The sequence below is a fragment of the Hippopotamus amphibius genome, chromosome 3 (genome assembly GCF_030028045.1).
Source record: "Hippopotamus amphibius kiboko isolate mHipAmp2 chromosome 3, mHipAmp2.hap2, whole genome shotgun sequence".
Classification (NCBI taxonomy): domain Eukaryota; kingdom Metazoa; phylum Chordata; class Mammalia; order Artiodactyla; family Hippopotamidae; genus Hippopotamus; species Hippopotamus amphibius.
The window spans coordinates 144,571,773-144,589,090 of NC_080188.1; the positions used below are offsets into that span (position 1 = coordinate 144,571,773).

Consider the following 17,318-nt stretch of genomic DNA (forward strand, 5'->3'; position numbering starts at 1 on the left):
ATCTATGTCTTCCAGGCCCCTCCCCCCACCACCATAACTTCCTGCAATAAACGTCCACCCCCACCAGGACACTCCACTGGAGAGTGACTCTCCCTTCTCAACCAACCCTGCTCCAGACAAGCCCACCCCTGCCTGCTTCTCTAGACTTCTCTCCTTGGCCCAGCCTCTCTTCTCCCTGAAGATGCTGATCACAGCTCTAGTGCCACCCTCCTCCAGTAATCCCACCGGCCCTCACATCTACCACCACACTCCCAACGACTCCCTCCCGCCAACCAAGGCTGGTAGATATGACTCTCCTCAACCTACAAATGGGCTTTGGCTCCAAGACGTGGGTTATTTGGCACTAAAGAGCCCTTTTTCGCAAAAGCAACACGGGTAGCACCCAGGTTCCCACATCTGCCCATAGAGGACCAACAATGTAGCAAAAGTCTAAGGCAACAATTTAGACCTTAATCCCAGGGAGGAAATGGGAAAGAGGAGTGAGAACTCCCTTCCTCTCTTCCAATGAACATTTTTCCTGCAAGCAAACTTGGGTTGGATACCCACCTCCTCCAGCGAGAGGGGGCCCGTCAGGCTACCCTAATTGCCCTCCCCCAGGCCCCCACCCAATCCTAGCCCCTGGCCCAAAGCAATCCAAGGGGTCTACTTCCTACACCCCCTCTTACCCGGTTTACTCAGGTGGTCTTCACTACATGGGAAGAGAAGGTGACAAGAGGGACCAACCATCCCACGGACACTCGTGAAAACAAGGTGCCCCTGAGCCCCAGTAAATCTCACCTAGCAAGTCTGAGCCAGTCTAGGGGAGAATGTGGCATAATTCAAATTGGGGGGGCTGATCTTTGGGAACAAGGAGGTCTGAAAGAAAGGCCACCTGTGAGGGTCAGCACTGATAAGGCGTACTCAGGTCTTGGAAGGGCAGACTTGGGGGTGACAGTCAAGGGAAGCAGAGGGAATAAATCCAGGCAAAAGTGTAGGAATCATTAACATGGGATATGCTTGGCTGCTGAACAGACATCCTCATCCTCCAACTGCACAGGTCTCCTCCTCGGGAGCCTCCACTCTATCAGTGATCTGAGATGAACCTTAGTCCTGGTCAGGAAATGATGAGTCTCTGTCTCTGAGGGAAGATGTCTAGGTCAACGTTCATCATGGACACTGATATCCTCTACACGGACCCCACGTCTAGGTCCTGATTTCTGAGTAACTCAAGATGCACAGCTGAACACAGGACCAGGCGCACATCAGGTTTCTAATGTTCACTGAATTAATGTCAACTATTGGCCTTTTCTGGCCATACCTTCCCTGCCTTTGGCTTATGAATAGCCAGACATCAGCTTCATGAAGTGAGCTCATCCTCGGCCTTGAACCCAGACCATGCATCACACAGCCAGCAACTAATAAAGAGTGCTCTGGACATTGCAAAAAAAAAAAAAAGAAAGAAAGGCCACCTGTGAGGGTCAGCACTGATAAGGTGTGCTCGCCTTTCCCGAGTTTTCTCCTTTTCTCCACATCTGATCCTCTAAAGGCCCAGGGACCCCAGCGGGCAACAGGAGGGTGACATTTATAAATTTGGCACTGCAGCTGCTCTAATTCTCATCCACAATCTCCATTCCTCTCTCTCATCCCTGTGGACTGACCCTTCCCAAGGGCCTTAGACACACAACGGGATGGTAACTCCATAACAATGGTAATAATCAAAAGAATAGTAATGTGTGTCCTCTACGTACACTGCCTTATTTAATCCTGTCCCAGAATCTTCAAGGTAAAAGTTACTACCTCCATTTTACAGAGCAAAAACCTGAGGCCTAAACAAGCTAGGTAATGCGCCCCAGACGACAGAGCTGGGAAGTAGCAGAGCTAGGATTTAAACCCAGGGATGTTTGGCTCCTCACCTGAGGTTCCCAGAAAGCCCCAGGCGGGGGTGGGGGGAATGGGGTGAGGGTAGGTTAAGGTTAAACAAACAAATAACTGACATGGTTTCCAAAGAGTCTCACCAGGAAGCAGCTGACATCCATGAACAGGACAGTGGGGATGCCCCCGAAGGTAACCCCCTGGAGCACGGTGCTGTTTTTGGCTGAGTTGTAGCAGTAGGAGTCATTGGTCTGGTCCCCAATGGCCAGCCGCTCTCGGACGGCCACCGTCCGGGCCTGCCGCAGCTCCAGGAACGGGGAGTCCGTCATCGTGCCGGTCCTCCCTGGAGAACGGGACCTGGCAGAGGGTTAGGACTCCAACTCTCCCACGGTTTCTGCAGCCAGTGCTGGCAGAGCCAAGGGCGGGCGTCTCCTCCAGGGGCTGGTGCGGCAAAGGATCAGGGATAGGTGGACCCTGGCCCCGAGTGCCCGGCAGAGTCTACAGAGAATAGCTCCATTGTGGGGACAGCCCAAGGGTCAGAAGGAGGGGGAGGATGGCTCACCCAGGACACAGCTGGCCGCCTCCCCAGCAGAGGGTGGACAGGAGGAAAGGGAAGGCGGGAGCTGCTGCGGTGCCTGCCTAAGGGGCGCCAAGTTCCTCCAGCCTCAGGGACTACTGCCAGGAAGTCATTCCTGCGCGGGGCCCCTGGGAGGTCTGGAGGGCAGGCAGGGGAGCCAAGGCAGGGCACAGGAATCCACAGAGGAGGAGGAAGGGCGTCCAAGTGCAACAACTGTGGACCACCTGAGCCACGGACGGGAGTTCATGGGATGTCAGGCCAGGGCCTCAGAGACAGGCCTACTGCATACACTTGGAAACCAAGGCTCAGAGGCTTGAGATTTCCATCTGGTCAGGGCGGAACTGGGTCTCAGACCCAGCTTCCTGGGTCCCAGATGCCAGCTCTCTTTCTACTACGCCACACTCCCTCTGCAGCTGGTTACACACGTGTTAGCTTCGTGAGAGATTAAAAGGCAGGGAAGGGGCAGCAGAGAGGAGGAGACAGAGAAGGCAAAAAGGGGGTGGTCTAGGGTGAGGAGGACGGGCTCCCAGGCCTCCTCAGGGACCTGTGAGTCACCCACCGTGCATCCCCAGGCTCCGCCCTCTCATTCCTACCTCCCCGCCTGGCTGGAAGGCCCAGCATTTCCAAAGCAAATATTGCTCCAGGCTGGTTGTTGACCTTTTCTTTCTGAGGCTCCTGGTGACCCAGGTGAAACTAATGGAAATCTCTAGACACCGAACCCTGCAGAGCTAATGCCCAAGTTCTGGCCTGCTTTTCACACTGTGGCTGAAGAGCCTGGAAAAACACTCAGCAGCCCCTTCCTCTCAAGGTCCCACCTCCTTAAATCTGGTTAAACTAGGTTCCCAGGGGACTTCTTCTAAGTCTGGTCTTTCTACCTGTTAGAGGGACAAAAATCTTGAGAACAAGAAGAAGAGGTATAGAGAACAGACGGATATTTACACTACGTGGTAATACTGGCAGGGTGTGTGTTGGGGGAAGGTGATTCCCAATTCTGGCCTCTGGGATGGCTGGGCTGGGGACAGTCTTCCCCCCCCCCACCCCCACACACACACAACAGGAAGTGCAGGATGGGGAGGGGAGGTGGCAGGTCCAAGGGGATGGGAGGACTCCCCAGAAGGCCAAGTCGCTCTCTCATCCTTACAAGAGACTTGGCAATGGCTGGAGGGTGTGACGGCAGAGCAAGGAGTTGGTGGCTCTGCACAGAGTCACAAAAGCTGCCTCTCAGACACAGATGGTCTTAGCTCCCCTCCTTTAAACCCCACCCAGTGGCACCACCCCAACAAGAACGCCCAGCCTGACACTGACTGGCAGAGGCCAGCCCCACCTTCCTGTCCCCACACTTACCAGATGGCAGGGGAAGGAAGTGTGAATGAGTCCCTTGGAGAGGACCTCAGTTGACACTGGCTGTGGCAAAGGCAGCGGCAGCCCTGGCCACCTCCCAAGCTGCCTCAGGTCCACCACTCATTTCCTGCAAGGCTTTCCTGATGGGGATCATGGGGCACCAGCCTTCACAGACTTCCCTGAAGGAACACAGTCAGTCAACGTCATGTGGGAGCTGCCCTCTTCCAGTTCAGGGGTTCCGGCCTGGAACCCCTCAGCACACGTCCCCTGCACTCACCCTGGCCCCAGTGTGTCGGAACTCAAACGCTCACACGGGGCCTATGGCTTTTCCCAGTGGGCTCCCTCCTGCTCCGGCTCTCTCCCCAGACTCCTAGCACTACGGAGCGCCCACACTCCTCTGTGCTGCCCTGCTCCGCTCTCCTCCCCAGCACCCCGAGGCCCCAGCCTCTCCCCTCTTGTCCAACAGCTCAAGGCCCTGCTGAGGCCGGGGCAGTAGGCCCTCCCCCCGCACAAGCACTGGCAGCGGTATGGTCCAGGAAGACTGAGTCCGGGACCTCATATGGGCCCCAAGGCTAGCTGCTCCTGGGAAGGTTTCTCCGGGCCCCCCAAGGCTAGAATCAGGAAAAAGGAATGCAGCAGAACAAACAAGGAAGGCTCGAAAAGTGAAGTGGAAAGAAAAAAACAGCCCCATAAAATGATCACAGAGAGAGCATTGTCCTTGGAAGGGGGCAGCTGCTGCGGTGGCGCTGGGGGCGGGAGGAGCCTCACCCGTGCTGCTTTGTGCCGAGCTTTGGGAGAGCAGAGGCCCAGTGGGAGGCAGGTACCTATGGCTCCTCTTCCCCCGTCAGCCCCAGTCACACCTCTAAGTCAAACAGGCTCCCCTGCGTGGTTTTACAAGGTTTTACAAAAAGGACTCAGTGAGGTCAGCCAGCAAATACCACCAGCCTGGGATGGAACCTCAGGGCTCCCCAGAGGTGGCCTGTCCCGTCTGCCCCCTCCAGGTGAGGGCACAGCTTTGGGGGCCCGCAGTGTCCCTTAGACCCCTTCTGCTTAGTTGTAGTCGGTTCCTGCCTGTTACACAGGCAAAGTCCAGATTCTGCTGAACCCTTGTGGTCCCCCCAGGGCCAGTCCCCTGCATCCTCCTGAATGGGCACGCTCTGAGAGGGCAGCTGCGTGCACACCCGCCACAGGGCGGCCCCGCCAGGCTCAGGAGGAGCGGGAAGGGGAGAGAAGGGGACTCAGCTGGCAGTGACTGGGAGAAGGCTGGCTCGGGGGGAAAGACGGATACTGCTGGGCAGGGGCCAAACCAGCAAGTGGGCCCCGTGGCCACAGGCGCCCTGCCTGGCAACATTCCATCATCCCATATTTGTCAGATATGCGTGTGCGAATGCCTAGTCTTATGCATGCCTCCAGACAGCTCTCTGCTCTTTATCTCATTCAGGAAAGCCAAGATATACTGCTGAGGCCCAGGGACCAGGTGAGCAGCAGGTGACTCCAGCCCCAACTCAGAGTCCAGCCCAAGTACACCCGAGCCTGGTTGTGGCCAGTGGGACAGTGGCTCAATGCAGCGGCTGGTCCCAAAATTGCTCAAGAAGTCAGCCACCTATGCTAACCCCCTGCCCACCTGAGCTGGCAGCTACTGGCCCCTGTAGCACACCTGAAGATCTCTACGCCTCCCTGCCAAAGATGCAGGAAGCGTGTGAGCATCGGCAGCTCTTGCAAATTCAGGGTATTTTTTATCATCGCCAAATCTTCTGACTTTGTTACTATCACAGCAGGACGACAAGCAGCTCCAGGCCTTCTGCTACAGGCGCTGACACTGATGCTCTAGATGACAGGTTGCAAACTTCTCCTTAAAGCTCCACCAAACAGGGCCCAGGAACCTGGCCAACCATTTGCCTCCATAGACACCAGCCCTGGAGCACCAAGAAAATGGCACAGAGTCTGGTTGCAGACAGAGGGAGGGCACCCGGCAGTCACCTGAGCGGGCTCTGGAGTTAGGGTCTCGGCACCACGTGGCTTAGACAAGTGGCTTAACCACTCTGTGCCTTGGCTTCCTTCTCCATAAAATGGGGACAATGATGCTTCTCCTGCAGGGCTGCTGGGAGGCAACGCCCATAAAGCACTGAGCCCTGGTGGGCACTCAAAATCTGCTTTTTATTTTAAGTCACCTCTCCAGACAATGGGAAACACAATAGCACGACCCCATCTGGCATTTTCCTGTTAGAGCCCAATGAACAGCCAAGGGAGATCTTTGCCCTCAAACTAAACAAACAGGTATACGAGGGACTTCCCTGGTGGTGCAGCGGTTAAGAATCCACTTGCCAATGCAGGGGACACAGGTTCAAGCCCTGGTCCAGGAAGATTCCACATGCCGTGAACAACTAAGACCGTGCACCACAGAGCCTGTGCTCTAGAGACCGTGTGCCACAACTACTGAAGCCTGCGCGCCTAGAGCCAATGCTCCACAAGAGAAGCTACCGCAATGAGAAGCCCACGCAATGCAATGAAGAGTAGCCCCCGCGCGCCACAACCAGAGAAAGCCCGCAGGCAACAACGAAGAACCAACGCAGCCAAAAAAAAAAACGGTGTATGAAGGCAAAATGAGGCCTCTCCTTCTGTACACATCCATCTCAGTGCAGAAGCAGACTCGGGATGCTCTGACAGGTGTCAGAGGAGGGGAGAAAGTAGAAAGACAGTGGGGCATGCAGGAGGAAGAAGGGAAATATGGGTTGTTTCTCCAATAAGGGATGACCTGGAGCCTTTCCTCATCCCCAACGACTGTCCACAGCCCTGCAGGAGCCAGGGCCTGAGAAGGACCCCAGGATGCCTCCCACAGCCGCTTGCACGCACTGGGCCTGGACTGGTGAGCACAATCCCCTGACCTGACTTCAAATCCTTCACACTGGAGGGGCTGGGACACGGCCACACAACTTCAGCTCGGAAGGAGGCTGGGGGTCATTTTGTGTACCACTGTGGCCTCCTGCTCTTCAGGACACCACTTCAACTGAAAGGCTGAGGCCACCCCGGAGTCTCAGGTAGCCGGGCTTATCAGGTACTGGAACCAATGCGTTTTTGGTTTCTTAGCAGAGCTCTCCTCACCCTCCCCTCCCTTCCCCAAACCCCCAGCTTCCCTGCTCAGGACTCCACCAGGGCTGCAGGGAGTCGTCCCGAGGGTCAGCCCCAAGGTGGTTTCTACCTTTGCAGCAGCTGGGGACTCAGATGCCTGGCCCCTTCCCAGGCCCGCCTCGCATACCTCGCATAGCTGGAGAAGGACGAGCCCTAGGCTGCGCTCCCGCTTAGGCTGGGAGGTCGACTCCAGCTGACAAATTTCCAAAGAGAGGGGTGGGAAGAGGAAGAGATCAGCCGCGAAAAGCTGGAGCCTTGGAAAGGAAGTCCCGAAAAGCTGTCAGGAAAGCTGGAGAGGCCTGGCGCTGGAAGAGAGGCGCGGGGTGTGCGCGGCCCGGGGACGGACCCTCTCCTCCCACCCACCCAGTCACCCGGGCTCCGGAGTCGGGGCTGCGGAGGCCGGAGGACCGCACCCCGGAACCGGACACTAGACATGGCACCCTGACGTAGACCCCAGGTCCTGCACGTCTTGGGAAAGGCGGAGGAAGACATTCCCCCCTCTCGACATCCCTGCCCCTTTACCTGCGGCGGCGGCGCGGCGGCCAGGCACTGCCAGGGAAGTTGTCTGGCTCCACCTGGCCGGGCGGGGCGGTGTCCCAACCACTTAAAAGTTACAAAGTGAAACTCTGACGCTCCTGCACATGCGCAGAGCCCGTCCACGTCTTGCCCAATTTGCAGCTTCGCCTGGGCGGGCGTCCGCGCTGCCGCCGCCTCCCGCCCCTCTGCCATCCTTCGCCCCGGCCGGGCCTCGGGGCCGCTGCTCAGCCCGCGCAGCTCCTCCCGGCGGTCTGCAGGTCCCCGCCCGGCCAGCTCGCGTCCTGGGACCGAGGAAGGCGCCGCCAAGGCCGATTCCTCTCCCCAGTCCCCGGCGCGTCCCCTACCCCGGGGAGCCCCGGGCCAAGCACTGGGTGGTCGCGCCCGGGGAGTGCGCGGGGAAAGCATCGGCAAACGTTCTTGATTGTCCTCTATGGCGCTGAATTTTCTCGACCAGCTCTTAGGCCCGCCTGGGGGAGTGGGAGGATTGCGAGCTCGGCTGGGCTCAGCCCCCTCCGCGCGCCCAGCGACTGCACGCAGTCTGCGATCGCCCGGCTCCCAATGCGAAAGGCCGCGGCTCCCCCACCGCTCAGGGCAGTCGGACAGTGAAAGCCCTGGGGTGGGGGGGCCTCCTACGTTTGGCCCCCAACGGAGGTCGCAGTGTTTTCAGAGGTCCCCTGGAGCCAAGGCGGGCTCTGCCAGTACCACGCCGCCAGGGGCACCCAAGTAGCCCAGCTCACTAAGCGCGGCTTGTTTCCACGGGCTGGCTCGCAGGGTGTTTCCTATGAGCCAGCGGCCCCCGCAACTGGACTGTAAGCTCCCCGAGGGCGCCGGGGTGTGCGCTGGGCAACACAGAACGGGGTTCAGTGAGGACCGCGCCCCTTGTGAAACCGAAGACCACAGCCTGCCTGCGGCAGCAAACTGCCCTCCTCAGCAGGCCTCCGTTTCCGCGTCTGCAACACGAGGGGGGTGGACCAAAGCTTCCTCTCATGTCCTTTCTAGCACTAAAAATGAGTAAATCCTGAACAGCCCTTCACTTCGCACGTGTACAGCTCTGCAGGGCCTCTGACCTGGCTTCCATTTCTGGGCTTTCATCTTCTACTGAAATGGTGAAAGTATTCTCCTTACCTCCATGCCCACGATTCCAGCACCAGCCTGTGGCTCCCTGGAGTTGGGGGCGGGGGGTGGGGGGACTGGATATGTTTCCTGCTTCTCTTAACAGTTCTTTTCGTCTCATCTGCTGGCTTCCTCCTTCTCCCCCACCCTCAGCCTCTAGTTATTTCCCAGAGTTTGTCCTTGGCCCCTGGGCTCAGCCCAGCCCTTGTCCTTCTGCACAAGTGCCTGGCCATCTCTCCTGCTGTTACCTCCTGCCACCAAGTGCCCCACACCTGACCTCTAGCAGGTTCCTGGGTGTGGCCGCTGGGCTTTCCCCCTGGCTTCTCAGACTGACTGTTTACTCTCACTCCCCACCTGTCCTTTATTCCTTCCCTGCCTCAATTAACGGAGCCTGGTCTGTGCCATCAGGCCCAAGGAAGTGCAAGGTTCTAACCCCTACACCGGTGAAGCCACTGACAAAGAGAAAAGTTAGGATCCTTGATTTCAGAGAGGGGAGGGATTTCGAAATTTGACTTTCAGTAGGTCACTTCAAATCAAGAGAAGGCCAAGATAGATCAAAATGTGAACTGAGATAACCATAGCCCCCGTTGTGTGTCAGGCAGTAAGTAGAGTGTTTATAAAAATACTATTTCTGGGGCTTTGCTGGTGGCACAGTGGTTAAGACTTCGTGTTCCCAATGTAGGGGGCCTGGATTCAATCCCTGGTCAGGGAACTAGATCCCACAAGCATGCCACAACTAAGGAGCCCACCTGCTGCAACCAAGATCTGGCACAACTAAATATATACATAAAGAAACACTATTTCCTTAAATCTCCAGTAAAAGTATACAGGAGTCAAGGATTGTTCCTATCTGATATAGAAGAAAATGGAAATTTAGAGGATATAGATTTTACAGTTAAGAGCTGTGCAGCCTGGCAAGGAATCCAAGACATCCATGCCCCAGGTCCAGATCAAACTCAGTTTAAAAGCCAGTGTAATCTTGGCATTCTAAAATCTTAATATTCAACATTTTATCATTTGCTTCTTTTATCTGCCCTCACATCTAAAGGAGTGACCCACATTCTTATAATATTGATGATGATTTTGATCACAGATTTTTTAAAACTTTGTATTAAGTAGAATTGAAATAAAGCCCACTCCCTGTGCCCAGAAAAGTAAAAATGTCGGCAACAATGACAAAAAAAAAATTTCTGCCTTCATCCTAAGAGGACAGGCACATTAGAATCAATGCATTTTGATCCTAGCATCTTGCATCTCTTAACTGAGACCTTGAACAAGTCTTTTTAAGCTTTTTCCTTAGTTTTCTAATCCGGTTGACCTAATTCCTATAGCATTTTCTGTTCCCTCACAATTTGCCAGGTTCTGAGTAAAACACAGGAACACAGAATAAAATGGGTTTTATTTGTTTCTTGCAGAATGCCCTTATCATCTGAGTTGGGAATGCATAACCCATACTTGACCCTAGGTTTTAAGCCCAGAGTAGCAGCTGCATCTCCCACCCATACCACAGAGCTCATCCCTGGTCCAGTGGTAGGACAAGGAAACAATGACAAATTGGGGTTTCTCCTCTTAGGTTACAAAATCTACACAGATAAGTGCTTAGGATACAGTGCGGTGAATAGTGTCAAGGAAAGAGCAGGCTGGGCAGGGGATACCCAGCAGCCAGGGAGTCTTGTTCCTGGGAAACAAAAATCAGAAGATGAGCGGACGGGTCAGAAGATTGCAGTGGAGAGCACAGAGCGTGTGCCGTCAGCGGTTCAGTAATCCCAACCTCTCCTGGTGCCCTGGAACACTTCTCACACACACACAAGCCAAGTTCCTCGATGGCCACACCCTGTGCCTACGGCTCCAGCTTCCTTGGCACAGGCGCCCCGTCCCAGGCACAGCTGCACTTCTGCACCCTCATGTTGGGCAGGCTGACCACCTGGGGCCTGGCCTTGCCTCCCTCCTGGATGCTGACGATCATGGGCAGGGAGGTCGTCTCCGAGGCGATGCACTGTCGAGGCCCCAAAAATGGCCACTTGACGGTCAGGGATTCCGGGGGCTGCTGGCAGGTGCCCACACACTCATAGGCCAGGAAGCCCGGGGGCTCCAGGACCCAGTTCTCAGCCCACTTCATCCCCTGCAGGTCAACGTACATCTCCTGGCGGCAGCAGCGGGTGCCCTCGGTCCCTGGTGCCTTAGGATCACAGTTTCCCTGAGCTCTGTGGGGGCCAGGAAAGCAGAGTCAGAGGTCAGCTGGGAGGGCGGACCAGGGTGGGGCTGAGTGGGGCATCTGGAAGGAGATTCGTGATCCATCTCTTATGTTCAAGCTGCTGGATATCTGTTATAAGGATGGATAGCTAGAAATAACCCCCAAATAAATAATTAGACCTGATATTTCTCCCAAGGGTGAGAGTAATTTTATATATCCATCCATTCCCATAGTATCCTGAAAAGTGGCCCAATTCAAAATAAGTTTAATTCCACCACTTGCCTCATTATTCAGGTTCACCCATTTGACCCACAGCACCTACCCGTAGTCCCTGAGGTCCAGGGTGTGCAGCTCCAGCTGGGGCTCCCCCTGCCCGGCGCCCAGCGGCCCCTGCGAGGCGAAGCGGACCAGCCTGTGGGCGCTGGAGGCCAGCGGGCCCAGGTGCTCCCGCTGCACCGACACCTGCAGCAGCAGCGGCTGCCGGGGCCGGCGCAGCTGCTGCCAGAAGTTCACGGCCTCGGTCACGTCCAAGGCCTTCCAGCCGCTCTCGTGGATGGACACCAGCCTGCCACACCACACGGAGACACAGGCCCGCGCTGAGGGGTGGGGACTGGGACGGCTTGTGGGGGGGCCCTCTCCACCCCTTCCCCAGCGGGTTGGCCCGGCCGGCACCGCGCCGTCTCTCCTCCCCCACCCCGACCCCCACCTCCCACGCGGGCCCAGCCCCTCCTCATCCCCGCCCCCCACACCCCAGCCGCGACGTCCCCACCTGGAGTCGACGAGGGAGGTGCGGTTGGAGCCATCGTCGCGGACGTGCAGCCACTGGACGGTGACCCGGGCGCGGTCGCTGCGCGGGAAGAGCCGCTCGTGCCTGCGGAGCGCGGCCTTGGGGACCGGCTCCTGGAAGAGGCGCAGCACGGCCTGCACCAGCTCGCTGTGCGGCGGCAGCCGCTGCTCCATGTCGAACACCAGCAGGTGCGAGGAGGCCTCGGACAGCAGGAACCTGCCGGCCACCTCTGGGGACACGAGCGGGGTCAGCGTGGCCCCTCGGGGCACCAGAGCTCTAAGGGTGCAGAACCCAGGGCCGGTGAACAGGGTTTCCCCAGTAATCCCTAGGGAGAGTTTGGGGGCTGGGAAACTGATGGGCCAGGAGGGAAAGAGAGCACCTCCACTCCTAGAAAAGCAGTTAGGGCCAGTCGGCCCTCCAAAACCCCCATCTGGGGTTGAGGCTTTTTTACTAGGGTGGCATCCACCCTCAGCTGGTAGGAGCTGCTTTGGGACGCTGAGCAAGGGCTAGGGCTCCGAGTGAAGACTACAGACCCCCAACCTTCTGTAGGCAACGGGGCAGGATGGGGAACTGAGGGCGGGGGGCAGAGCACCCGGCTAGTGGAAATCTGTGCTCACCGGCTGAAACTGGCTTTTCCTAAGAGGCAGAGGAAGAGCCCTGAATTTACTTTCATTTCTCTGCTCATGCCTAGTGAAATGTCCTCAAAAGGAGGAAGAGGAACCAGGGGCCTGTAAACAACTTTTGTGGGCCTACTGAGCCCTGAAGGAAATGGTGAGGACGGTACAACATTCTCCTCAGAGGCACTAGCAACATGTCCCCAACACCCGAGGCTCGGGTTGGCAGCCACGTGGCCGCCAGCAGTCCCCCCTGCTGAGGTGTCCAGGACTGGCCTCCTCATCTCCCCAGGCACCTCATCTGGTCTGCCTCTGGGCACTGAGGAGGTGAGCCCCTGCCCCAGGGAGCCAAGAGACTGCAATAGCATTCAGACCTGGGACCTTACATCTCATATAACGCCCACAGCTCTGGAAAGTAGTCAGAGCTAATTTAATCTCATTTCCAGAAAGGCAGATAAGCTAGAGTTTTTTGGTGAGTTGTCCAAAGTAAAACAAATATCAGAGCTGAAAACTGAACGCAGAGGTCCTTTCTCTCTAAGGCAACAGTCTCTGCTGAGGCCAGCCTCTTTGCCCACTAGCACAAAGTCCCCTTGACAGTCCATCATCTCTTCTCTATTCTCTCCTCTTTCCACTTTGCTTCCCTGCCCCATGATGTCTGTTCTTGCCTTGGCTTTGGCAGCAGGTCCAGCCTGGCCCAGCTCCCCCGAGCCCTGAGGGGCGGGGCCCTCAGTGCAGACGGAGACCAGGGGCCCAGGCCCAGCCATCCTCAGTCCATGGTCCCTCCTCACCACCCCGTGGACTCTGGGCCCCCAAACAGCCTCCCTGGAGCAGGCCCTCCCCCCACCATGAAGGCCAGGCTGCAACAGGGAGGGAGGGCCTCACCTCGGAAGTTCTGGCTGAACCTCTTCCCCCGGGAGCGGGCCCCGTGGCTGCGCTGCAGCAGGGCCACATACTGGGCCCTCACGTGTGCAGGGATGACCAGCCCCTCCACAGAGGCCTTGTCCAGGACAGGAACTTCGCGGAGGTGCAGCTGCTGCAGCAGGCTGCCCAGGATCCGCTCCTCGGTCAGGGCCACCCCGGCGCCGGCCAAGGGCAGCGCCCACAGTGCCCAGCAGAGCCAGAAGGGCTGCATGGTGCTGCTCAGGAGAGGGAGGGGCAGAGCAGACGTGTCCTGGAGGAGGCTCCAGGAGGGTCCCAGCTGGATGTGCTGAGAGCCAGGCTGGGCCAGCTTTATAGCCAAGCCTGGGCTGGGCCTGGGTGGTGGGAGGGAGGGAGGCTGGGAGGGAGGGAAGTCACACCCCTTGGACCTCCTGGAAGCTCAGCAGCCAGACAAGTCCCTGAGCCCCAAGGAGGGGGCCGTCTGGACTGTGGAGAGGTGGCTGCTTTTGTGGTCAGGAGACTCTACCTTGGCTTGGGGTTACTGACCAGTTAAATTTAAAAGCTTGTTTCCTGAAGAAGAGGCAGGAGTCTCATTCTCTGCTAGATCCCCTGTCACCCCAGTCAAAGAGTGAACTCCAGCCCCTGGTGTATGGACCTAGAGTCCTGTTCCTTGCTGCAGCCAAACTACCCACTCAGCACCTGGGCTCTCTGGCTAAGGACTGATCCTGCATGCTGGGATGAGTGTCTGAGCCTGGTGCTCAAAGGGCTCCTGGGAGCTGTTGAGCTTCTGGGCTGTCCACGGTTGGAAAACCCATTGCTTTTCCCAGTGTTCTGGGTGGAGGGTGTGGGGGGAGCTTCCTAGGCAAAGGAGCCGGGGATAATTTAGTTCCAATGGGGTTTTGTCCAATAAGGAACCCCATCCTCTCCCTCTTCCTGGCTGTTCATGGATTCAGAGGTCAGAGTTGGAAAAACCATCCAGTCAGTCCCCTCCTTCAATTTTTGATCCAAGGAAACCAAGGCTCAGAGAGGCAACAACATCCCCAGGCTCACAACAGTTCATGATGGATGTCTGCATAAAGTCAGGTCTCCTGATTCCTAGCCCAGAGTTCTTTCCACACCCTCAAGCTATTTCCACCCAGCGTCCTGCTTGATCCCCTGAAGCCAGCCAAGTGGACTGAATCCAGGTGATCAGGGCTGGGCAGGGGCAGAGGGCACATCTCCCAGTTTCCTGAGGCTTCCCCAAATGAATGTGGATTTGCCCGGTTGAAGAGTTTTACTGGGGAAATAAAACAATCGGGCAATCAGCCAGGGATTGGGCTGCCAGATACAACACAGAACACAATCTGGGACATACTCAAACTAACACATTATTTGTTGTTTATCTGAAATTCAAATGTCACCGTTCACCAGGAGTCCAATATTTTTATTTGCTAAATCTGGCAACCCTAGCCAGAGGCCAAAAGAAGAAAGCGAATGTGGATTGGGAAACTTTTGACAATGGGCTGATTAGCGGTCAGGCAGGAGGGCAGCCCCACCCTTTGTCATGCTGAAGAAGGAGTCAGGCCTCCCCCACTTCCACCCGCACCTGTATCTGGCCCAACACCTGCCAGGTCAGGTCGGCTGAAGATGGTTAATTGGCCCCTGAGCTAGACCTTCTGTCTCGAGGGAGGAGAGGGGCCAAGGGAACGGGAGGTCACTACCCCTGATTACGGGCCAGTTTGGACCTGGCCCAGAGCTGGCAGGGGGGCAGCTGTCTTGGGGTGAGGGCAGTGGGCCAGCTGTCTTGGGGTGAGGGCAGTGGGCCAGCTGTCTCGGGGTGTGGGCAGCAGACCTGGCCCCCAGGGAGTCCTGGAGAGATGGATGATAGGGACTGAGGCAGGAGGGCAGGTGAGCATCGGGGCCAGGTGCCCACGACCACCCTCCTGCCCCTAATAGGCTGGGATTTGACCCCAACTGGAGTACAGACTGCCAGCTGAGGGCTGTGAGAAAATGTGAGGTCAGAAGTCATCCTGCAGACTCTGCAGATGGGGACAAACTGGGCTTGGAACCAAAGGGAGCTGGGGGTCGGTGAAGACTGGAGGACAGGAGCCGTTTCACTTCTGGATTAGAGCCCAGCATCTGGGGGTCTTTGGGGGGATAGAGATTCCTGTCCCTTTCCTGATCAGGGCAGGCATTGCTACGGTGCTCCAGAAATGTCCTGAGGTCCAGCCACAGGTGCTCTGGGCTGCCCCAACCCTGTATCCCTCAGCCACCTGACCCCAGACATGGGGGCCCATGTGGCCCCTTGGGGTCTCCAGACACACCTCTGGGTGGGCAGTGGGCCCTCCCTGTCCTCCTGGAGCAACTTGGCCTCGACATCAGCAGAGCCAGCTCTTCCCTGGGGCTCCCTGGGCTGAGGAGGGTGGGGGACAGGAGAGGACTAAGGACCCATGTTTCAGTTCATCCACCTCTTCCCAGCAAAGGTGAGTCCCAGGTTCAGTCCTTGCTGTGCCACTCACCGGCTATGTGGCCTTAGATGGGTTTTCTATCCCCCTTCAATATAAATCTCCTCTGCAAAATGGGGAGAACGTACTTTTTAAATTTTTTTTTGCAAAGAACTCATCAGTATTAGCGGAGATGTCAGCAGAGTGTCCCGCAAAACCTCCCCTCCCCCCCAACACATATAATAGGTGCTCAATAAATGGTAGGGGTCTTTCAACTGATACTAACAATGTTTAACTTTTAAAATTTTTAAGTTAACAATGTTTCTTAATAATTTTCTAGTTAATATACATCGTGCAAAAGTCAAAAGGTGTTCATGAAAAATGTCAGCCTCCTGCCTTTGCTACTCCTCTCCCCAGAGTCTGCTTACAAAGAAATGCAGATATTTTCCCCACCACACAAATCTTATTCATCTGTCATCATGATCCATATCCCCTTTTCAAAACTATAATTTTATCATTTTAATTTTATTTTGTAAATGGTATAGTAAAAAATCTCTCGCATCCCTGGTCCCCAGTCTCTCTATCCACACAGCGCACCCCCCCCCCGCCACCAGAGACACCAGTGTTGTTAGTTCAATGGATTCAGAGGGGTTTATTCTCTCTGACACCGTTGCCTCTTTGAAATCAGAATTTGTCTCACGATCCCTGTCAGCCAGGTGGCGGCTGGGACAATTTTGTGCAACAACCTTCTGATGACACTTGGTGTCTCAGGCTGCTCTGGCTGCCATAACAAAATGTTATTTGGGGGGAAGGGAAGGGGACGTCTTAAACAGCCGAAATTTATTTCCTCACAGTCTGGAGGCTGCACGTCCAAGATCAAGGTGCCAGCAAATTTGGTTTCTTCTGAGGCCTCTCTCCTTGGCCGCCTTCTTGGGTCCTCACATGGTCTTTCCTCTGTGCACACCCATCCCTGCTGTCTCTCCGTGTGTCCAAATTTCCTCTTCTTAGAAAGACACCAGGCAGACTGGATTAGAGCCCACTCTAAGGGCCTCATTTAATTTAATCACCCCTTTAAAGGCCCCCCATCTCCAAATACAGTCACACTCTGAGGTGCTAGGAGTTAGGACTTCAACTCCCAGCACCTCAGAGTGTGAATTTGTGGGGGACACAGTTCAGCCCTGGTCAGACGAAGGAAGCTCCGGCATCAGAATTCCTAGGTTTGAGGAAATACCATAATTTCTTAGGTATCCTTCAGAGATAGTCTATGCAAATATATGCAGATACATTTCTTCCTTTTTTAGCTCAAATATTAGCATACTGCACATATTGTCTTATACTTTTTTCTTTCATGTAATAGTGTATTTGTAGGATCTTCCATGTAACTGTCACATTCTTTTATTTTATTTTACTGCTATGTAAAACTTTTTGCAAAGATGCGCCATAATTTATATGACCAGAATCCTTTGACTGAATATTCAAATTCCAAATAGCCCAGTATAAATGCCACTTTATACATGTATGACTGTATCTTTTGCATAAATATCTTTAAGTGGTTACATTGAGTTACAGGGTATGTGTAGTTTTCATTTTGATAGACAGTTAAACCAATTACTGGGTGGTTTATACTTTTTTTGTTTTTGAAAATGAATCTTTTATTTCATAGCACTCCCAGTTATTGTTTGTATCATTGAAGACTATTGATTTGTATGTGCCAATTTTGAATCCAGCCTCCAAACTGAATAGTCTTATCATTTGTAGCAATTCTTAGTTGATTCTTTTGCATTTTCTAGGTACAAAATTTTAATGCTTGCTAATAATGATAATTTAATTCTTCTTTATAAAAATTTATTCCTCTGGTTTCTTTTTATTGCCT

General features: G+C 55.2%; 2 protein-coding genes across 9 annotated transcripts in view; both read right to left on the minus strand.

Moving 5' to 3' along the window:
- Positions 1 to 7,533, minus strand: part of TMEM63A (transmembrane protein 63A) — a 34,092-nt gene extending 26,559 nt beyond the window's left edge. For 4 of the 8 annotated variants that reach the window (XM_057730129.1, XM_057730130.1, XM_057730132.1 and 1 more), the window contains exons 1-3: positions 7,270 to 7,412; positions 3,773 to 3,948; positions 1,995 to 2,208 (exon numbers count right to left, since the gene is read on the minus strand). In XM_057730129.1, coding sequence (XP_057586112.1) covers positions 1,995 to 2,180 — 186 coding nt within the window. In that variant the 5' untranslated portion in view covers positions 2,181 to 2,208; positions 3,773 to 3,948; positions 7,270 to 7,412. The other 4 variants (XM_057730125.1, XM_057730126.1, XM_057730127.1 and 1 more) reach the window with 4 other exon arrangements.
- Positions 7,534 to 9,949: 2,416 nt separating this feature from the next.
- LOC130850252 (left-right determination factor 2-like) lies at positions 9,950 to 13,372 on the minus strand. The gene is made up of 4 exons (XM_057729673.1): positions 13,026 to 13,372; positions 11,512 to 11,758; positions 11,065 to 11,307; positions 9,950 to 10,752 (listed from the first exon to the last, which is right to left on the minus strand). Exons 1-4 carry the CDS (start codon positions 13,273 to 13,275, stop codon positions 10,389 to 10,391), a joined length of 1,104 nt encoding a protein of 367 aa, XP_057585656.1. The 5' UTR covers positions 13,276 to 13,372; the 3' UTR covers positions 9,950 to 10,388.
- Between the last annotated feature and the right edge of the window lie 3,946 nt (positions 13,373 to 17,318).

What these genes read in the sequence shown, in the direction of transcription:
- LOC130850252 (XM_057729673.1), bottom strand. Translation starts at nt 13,275, where the DNA reads ATGCAGCCCTTCTGGCTCTGCTGGGCACTGTGGGCGCTGCCCTTGGCC. An exon ending in GTTCAGCCAGAACTTCCGAG is followed by an intron (nt 11,759 to 13,025) that starts GTGAGGCCCTCC and finishes TCGTGTCCCCAG; the next exon opens with AGGTGGCCGGCAGGTTCCTG. An exon ending in ACCTCCCTCGTCGACTCCAG is followed by an intron (nt 11,308 to 11,511) that starts GTGGGGACGTCG and finishes GTGGTGTGGCAG; the next exon opens with GCTGGTGTCCATCCACGAGA.